The sequence below is a fragment of the Oncorhynchus tshawytscha genome, linkage group LG12, assembly GCF_018296145.1.
Source record: "Oncorhynchus tshawytscha isolate Ot180627B linkage group LG12, Otsh_v2.0, whole genome shotgun sequence".
Lineage (NCBI taxonomy): Eukaryota > Metazoa > Chordata > Actinopteri > Salmoniformes > Salmonidae > Oncorhynchus > Oncorhynchus tshawytscha.
In genome coordinates, this window is record NC_056440.1 from 26,139,028 (window position 1) to 26,146,786 (window position 7,759).

The following is a 7,759-nucleotide window of genomic DNA, read 5'->3' on the forward strand; positions in this document are numbered from 1 at the left end:
TGTTCATTAATTGTTTATGGTTCATTGAACAAGCATGGGAAACAGTGTTTAAACTCTTTACAATGAAGATCTGTGAATTTATTTGGATTTTTACAAATTATCTTTGAAAGACAGTCCTGAAAAAGGGATGTTTCTTTTTTTGCTGAGTTTATAAACCTTTTCTGAAAGGCCCCAGAGTCTGCAACACCACTAAACAAGGGGCAATATGAAGACCAAGGAGCTCTCCAAACAGGAAAGGGACAAAGTTGTGAAGTACAAATCAGGGTTGGGTTATAAAATAATATCTGAAACTTTGAACATCCCATGGAGCACCATTAAATCTGTTATTAAAAAATGGAAAGAATATGGCAACAACACAACAAACCTGCCAAGAGAGGGCCACCCACCAAAACTCACAGACCAGGCAAGGAGGGCATTAATCAGAGAGGCAACAAAGAGACCAAAAATAACCCTGAAGGAGCTGCAAAGCTCCACAGCGGAGATTGGAGTATCTGTCAATAGGACCACTTTAAGCCGTACACTCCACAGAGCCAGGCTTTACGGAAGAGTGGCCAGAAAAAAGCCATTGCTTAAAGAAAAAAAATAAGCAAACACATTTAGTGTTCGCCAAAAGGCATGTGGGAGACTCCACAAACATATGGAAGAAGGTACTCTGGTCAGATGAGACTAATATTGAGCTTTTTGGTCATCAAAGAAAACACTATGTCTGGCGCAAATCCAACACCTCTCATCAACCCGAGAACACCATTAGTGAAGCATGGTGAAGGCAGCATCATGCTGTGGGAATGTTTTTTTTTTTTTTTTTTTTTTTTTTTTTTTTTTTTTTTTTTTTAAATCGGCAGGGACTGGGAAACTGGTCAGACTTGAAGGAATGATGGATGGCGCTAAATACAGGGAAATTCTTGAGGGAAATCTGTTTCAGTCTACCAGAGATTTGAGACTGGGACTGAGGTTCACCTTCCAGCAGGACAATGAGTTGTTTAAGGGGAAACATTTAAAGGTCTTGGAATAGCCCAGTCAAAGCCCAGACCTCAATCCAATTGAGAATCTGTGGCATGACAAATATTGCTGTACAACAGCGGAACCCATCCAACTTGAAGCAGCTGGAGCAGTTTTGCCTTGAAGAATGGGCAAAAATCCCAGTGGATAGATGTGCCAAGCTTACAGAGATATACCCCAAGAGACTTGCAGCTGTAATTGCTGCAAAAGGTAGCTCTACTAAGTATTGACTTGCGAGGGTGAATAGTTATGTTATGCACACTCAAGTACTGTTTTGTTGTCGTCTTATTTCTTGTTTGTTTCACAAGAAAAAATATTTTGCATCTTCAAAGTGTTAGGCACGTTGTGTAAATCAAATAATACAAACCCCCCTCAAAAAATGTAAAAAATAGGAAAAATGCCAAGGGGGGGGGGGTGAATACTTTCGCAAGCCATTGTATCTATTTTACAACAAGCCTACTTAACACCCATCTTAAACTAAACACATTTTGCATATTTAAAGAACTGGTTTATATTAATCAATAGGCCTACGACAACAACGACATACAATAATAATGCTAAAACAAATTATTATAAATACAAATGTTTTTATAAATAAAAGTTCCTACCTGAATACAGCTGCACAGTAGCCTGCATTTGGCCCCGCTAAAGAGGACATGCCCCTTCTACGCTATTCAACATAGAGAGTATGCCTAACTTTCGCTTTACATCAATGAAAAAGGCCTCCCTCTTCGCAATCAACAGTAGCGTAGGCCAAGGCTCCTCTCTCTCTTACCTCAGCAGCAGGTGCACACACGTGAGGCAGTTGGCAATGCCAAGGAGTGAGAGAATGGTGCTTAAGCGCAAGATCCGGGGGTATGATATGCAGATCCAGACAATATGGCCGGCTACATTTTTTTTGTTGCTTTTATTACATTTTATCGGCCAAAAGCCGGCAATTACCAGCTAACAAAAACCCTGGTGTGTGTATGTTTCTTACCCCATCTTTGGCGCCGTTGGCTTTCAGCTCCTGGATATCGTTCATCAGTTGGGCCAGAGCTTCACAGGTTAGTTTATATTGCTGGTAGTCATCCTCTGGGTCCCTGCCATCCAGCTCCACCTCCTCACTATACACACGTACATCCTGAACACACACACACACACACACACCAAAGTAGTCAATTTCAGTAATGCTCCCTCCTCTCTGCAGTTCCCACCTTGACCCCCACCCCCTCCCTTCCTCCACTGTACCTGCTGTCCACCCCTCTCCTCTCCAGTGCTCACCTGGTCCCCCTCTCCACGGCCACGTTTCACCTCCGGTGTGCCCATCTCGCTGCGGAGAACCTTCGACTTGCGCTTCTTCAGGGTGTCAGACATGGCTGGTCAACGTCAGACTAGTCTAGGACACTATAGCAGGTTTTTGTTATGGAAACAGACCGGTAAAAAATACAATGCCACTCTAAATAATATTTACATATCTTACATTACTCATATCACATGTATAAATTGTATTTTATACCATCTATAGCACCTTCCCTTTGCAGCTTGGCCATCGCTTATCCATACACTTATGTACATATTCTCATTCACCCCTTTAGATTTGTAAAGTATTAGGTTGTTGTGGGGAATTGTTAGATTACTTGTTAGATATTACTGCACTGTCGGGAACTAGAAGCACAAGCATTTCATTACACTGACATTAACATCTGTTAACCATATGTATGTGACAAATAACATTTTCTTTTATTTGTTACTAATGCATTTCACATAAATAGCTATTTACCAAAGTTCAACAAATGTTAATCATAAGTGACCATATGATTGTTCTAAAAACAAAGTCAACGTCAGTAACTGAGAGGATCTAGCTAGGTAGATGTGCTGAGCGATTACTGCTATTTGAGATTGGTTCGTTTTCCGTTAGATTTTAGCCAAAAATAGCAAACATTCAATTGCCAAAACATTGAAAATATTCCATTGTCTCTGTCAGGTCCACAATGGATAAACATCAATACAAAAAAAGGAAATTACTATGAAATAATACAATATTTAAGTTGTGTATATTACTTATGACTTTATTATTTTTAATTCCTTAAAGTCTTCATCTCAGCTCAGGCAGTTGCAGCCAGACAACCATCTAACGTTATTTCTGTACTGTCTTTAGTCATCCAATTTAGCTAGGCTTGACTGCCTAAGTATGCTGCAGAGCAGTCTGACTAAATAATTGTTTAGCTCGTTTTTCAAAGTAGATAAGGCATACTTTCACGAACTGTGTCCATCCTTCTCATCGTTTTGTTGTGTACATTCCTCTCTCATGCGGTTAGTGTGTATCAAACCATATGTAGCAGGCGTAAACGTGTATTACAAGGAACCCAAACCGGCTGCACGCGTGCGCCATCATGCATGAATTTATTTTGTCCCCCCGCACCAAACACGATCACGACACGCAGGATAAAATATCAAAACAAACTCTGAACCAATTACATTAATTTGGGGACAGGTCGAAAAGCATTAAACATTTATGGCAATTTAGCTAGCTAGCTTGCACTTGCTAGCGAATGTGTCCTATTTAGCTAGCTTGCTGTTGCTAGCTAATTTGTCCTGGGATATAAACATTGAATTGTTATTTACCCTGATATGCCCAAAGGTCCTCTACTCCAACAATTAATCCACACATAAAACGGTAAACCGAATCGTTTCTAGTCATCTCTCCTCCTTCCAGGCTTTTTCCTTCTCTTGACTTTATATTGCGATTGGCAACTTTCATAAATTAGGTGCATTACCGCCACTGACCTCATTTGTCTTCAGGCACCCACGTGGGTATAACCAATGAGATGGCACGTGGGTACCTGCTTCTACAAACCAATGAGGAGATGGGAGAGGCAGGACTTGCAGCGCGATCTGCGTCAGAAATAGAACTGATTTCTATTTTAGCCCTTGGCAACGCAGACGCTCGTTGACGCGCACGAGCAGTGTGGTACGCCTATTACACGGAACCCAAACCGGCTGCGTGCGTGCATAAATGTATTTTGTCCCCCCACAACAAACGCGATCATGACATGCAGGTTAAAATATCAAAACAAACTCTGAACCAATTACATTAATTTGGGGACAGGTCAAAAAGCATTAAACAAAGTTGCCAACTTGCTGTTGCTAGTTAATTTTTCCTGAGATATAAACATTGAGTTATTTTATCTGGAAATGCACAAGGTCCTCTATTCCAACAATTAATCCACACATAAAATGGTCAACCGAATCATTTCTAGTCATCTCTCCTCTTTCCAGGCTTTTTCATCTTTGGACTTATATGGTGATTGACATCTAAACTTTCATAGTATTACGACGACTAGCAATTACGACGACTTGCAACGCTCACGCAAGCGAGTGGTGTAGTTGGGGTATTAGTCTGTGCGAGCCAGAAAGAACAGGTGAAATGGATTATGGTCATTGTAGTTAATAACTACGTTTCTTCTCTGAATTTGGTCAGAAAGGAAAAGAGGCAAAGCGAGCGGTTTCACTTGCCAAAATCTGTCCAAAATAATCCCAATGCATTTCTATGGGTTTATTTTGGAGCTAAACTTGTCGCCTGCCTTCCCAAATTTGGAATGACCCCTTCCCAACGACGATTGTTAGGGCAGAGACATGAGCATCTCGTCATTATAAAAAGATCTCTGACTAGGTTTAATAGTTCCTTAATGAAAACTACAATTCCCTTCAGCCCAGCGTCCCACACAGTTCTTGCCTTGATTTCTCTCGTGGATGATTTGATTTCGTTCTAGAAAACAGCACTGGGCTCACAAAAAAAACTAAAACTGAATGGAATTCAAGTAATTGAACCGATGTTGGTCAGTTAGTTGTTTAATACCCCCCTGCCCCGCCGAAATGGTGGTTAATCGCCCAGCACTACTAGCCACGATGTAGGTACGAAACTTGGTGATGCTTTCAAATTATGTAGGAAACACCATGCACATTTATGTTCAACAATTCCAAACTGTCCCTCTAAAAGTCAGAATGTTGAATAAACTTCATTTGAACTCTGCTAATTGTCTGTGGTGTTGGGTCCTTCAGTTGGTCTAAATTTGAGACAAAATATCCACAGGATAGTGTTCTTAACCCGTATTCAAAACATGGGTCTGTGTGGCAATCAAGATTTGTTTTCTTCTGACCAAAGGCAGCTGCTGAAGACAAGACAGAAGAAAACACCTGCCTGTAACCAAAGTGTTTAGGGGCTTACATGCTTTTGCCAGGTGATTTAAATTTCAACGGCAGTACGGGCGCTCTAAAAAGTAGGGTAAACAATACTTTCCTGTTGATATTTTGTCCCCAAAAAATCGAGTGGATGAAGGTACAACTGCACAGTTAGCACCTAGACCCCTAGTTACCTCTGGGTATCCACGCAGTGAGCCTAGCCGAAACATATTCTACCAGTTGTTATCGCTGTTGGTCCTTTCGAAGGTAAGAATGCGATACTATATATCCACAGGAAAGTATAATTAAGTCACCTTATCAGTGCTGGCAGTGCTTTCATATTTCTATCACCCGAAGCATGTGCAGAACTCGGCAAGTATGGTGTGGCCGATGTGAAATGGCTAGCTAGTCAGCGGTGGTGCGCGCTAATAGTGTTTCAGTTGGTGACGTCACTCGCTCTGAGACCTAGAAGTAATTGTTCCCCTTGCTCTGCAAGGGCCGTGGCTTTTGTGGCACGATGGGTAACGATGCTTCGTGAGTGACTGTAGTTGATGTGTGCAGAGGGTCCCAGGTTGGGGCGCGGAGAGGACGGAAGCTATACTGTTACATATGCACGCATGTGCCATCGTGTGTACATGCTTCAGGTGACAGCAATCTGAATGTACTACCAGCACTATGAATAGTTGATTTGATTATATTTCCCTGTTGATATATTGTCTCATTCCTACCTGCAAAAGGACCAGCCGCATGGACAACCGGTAAAGTAAGTTTAAATATAATTTTATTCAACACTCTGGCTTGAAGAGGTCCTGAGAGTAAACTTCCCTGATTCAATTGCACATTTCTGCCAGGTTTGTGGGTTTCCAGGCAACCCACAGGGTAATATACTATTGGAAGTTAAGGTCACTCTCAAGCGGCTAGACTTTCTTTACCATTCGGCCAGCGGCTTTGCAAGCAATGCTGCTTAGAGGACACATAACTGCACTCTATACTCCTCTGTAAACTGGTCATCTCTGTATACCTGTCGAAAGACCCACTGGCTGATGCTTATTTATAAAACCCTCTTAGCCCCCCCATCTGAGATACCTACTGTGCAGCCCTCATCCTCCATATACAACACCAGTCAGATTCTGTTAAAGGTCCCCAAAGCACACACATCCATGGGTCACTCCTCTTTTCAGTTCGCTCCTGCTAACGACTGGAACGAGCTGCAAAAAACACTCCAACTGGACAGTTTTATCTCCATCTCTTCATTCAATGACTCAATCATGGACACTAACAGTTGTGGCTGCTTCGTGTGATGTGTTGGCTCTACCTTCTTGCGTTTGTGCTGCTGTTGTCCGTGCCAAATAACGTTTGTATGTTGTTATGTGGTGTTGCAGCCATGCTATGTTGTCTTAGATCTCTCTTCCTGACGTGTGTTTGGTCCTATATTTTTAATCCCAGCTCCCGCAGGAAGCGTTTTGTTAGGCCGTCGTCATTGTAAATAAGAATGTTTTCCTTACTGACTTGCTTAGTTAAAGTCCAGCATTGACGTTGTGGTGCTGAAAAACTTACTTCCTGATGTTGCGGTGTGAATTTAGCCAGCAGTAAACAACAGCCTCACGCGGTGTGCAACATCAAGAATATCTGACAATTGTGAACATTTGTTTTATATAAGGAAGTACGCATATTTCCCTTTTTTTCCCCAAGTCATTAAATCAAGTTAAGGAGAAAAACGACGCATTTCCAGCCTAAATGGAGGATGTTTTATGTACGAGCCGGTCGATGGGGAACACCAGTGTATTGCTGGCTGAGCACATTGACAAACGACGTAGAATGTAGAATAAAATACATAATAGCTCCATCTTGCGGCCGGTTGGGCTACCGCACAATTGAGTTCAAATGTAATTTTATTCTACATTCTGGCTTTTAAGGAACACTTCGACGATTTTGCAATGCTATGTTTGACTGTATATCAAGTATTGGTATAAAAGTCAGATTTATTAGGCAAGCCAGGTTGGAGCTTTGTGTCAAGCGAGCCAGCTAAAGTTAGCAAATGCACAAACTAGGTAGCTATCAAAGTAGCAATAACAAATATTACAGGCAACACACATACTCACCAAAACACGAAAAACTAAATCAGAATTCATTTAACCATAAATCTCGTGCACAAGTTGTTCTAAAGACACTTTAGTGGGTCTTTCAGTTCCAAAGCAAAGCACTATGGGTAGCGACCTTCTTCGTTGGTGGCGACAACAGCAGGTAGTTTAGCGAGGAGAGATGCATACCGCTTCTTAGGGTACTGGAGGCCCGAACCTCAGAGAGTACAGTATCTCGACTGTCTCGGTCTGTTCTCGTCTATACTGAACAAAAATATAAATGCAATTTCAACGATTTTATTGAGTTACAGTTCATAGACGGAAATCAGACAATTGAAATGAACTCCTTAGGCCCTAATCTATGGTTTCACATGACTGGGCAGGGGCACAGCCATGGGTGGGCCTGGATCCACTCACTGGGGAGCCAGGCCCAGCCAATCAGAATGAGTTTTTCCCCACAAAATGGCTTTATTACAGACATAAATACTGAGTTTCATCAGCTGTTGGGTCTCAGA

The 7,759-nt window shown here is 41.8% G+C and overlaps 1 protein-coding gene across 2 annotated transcripts in view; it reads right to left on the reverse strand.

Moving 5' to 3' along the window:
* The window catches only part of LOC112262810 (THO complex subunit 5 homolog), a 32,777-nt gene extending 25,361 nt beyond the window's left edge, over window positions 1-7,416 (reverse strand). Inside the window, exons 1-3 of one of the 2 annotated variants that reach the window (XM_024438585.2) lie at window positions 7,266-7,416; window positions 2,263-2,385; window positions 1,979-2,122 (exon numbers count right to left, since the gene is read on the reverse strand). In XM_024438585.2, coding sequence (XP_024294353.1) covers window positions 1,979-2,122; window positions 2,263-2,355 — 237 coding nt within the window. In that variant the 5' untranslated portion in view covers window positions 2,356-2,385; window positions 7,266-7,416. Of the gene's footprint in view, window positions 1-1,978; window positions 2,123-2,262; window positions 2,386-6,253; window positions 6,293-7,265 lie in introns of those variants that run through there. The other variant, XM_024438586.2, reaches the window with a different exon arrangement.
* Window positions 7,417-7,759: the final 343 nt, after the last annotated feature.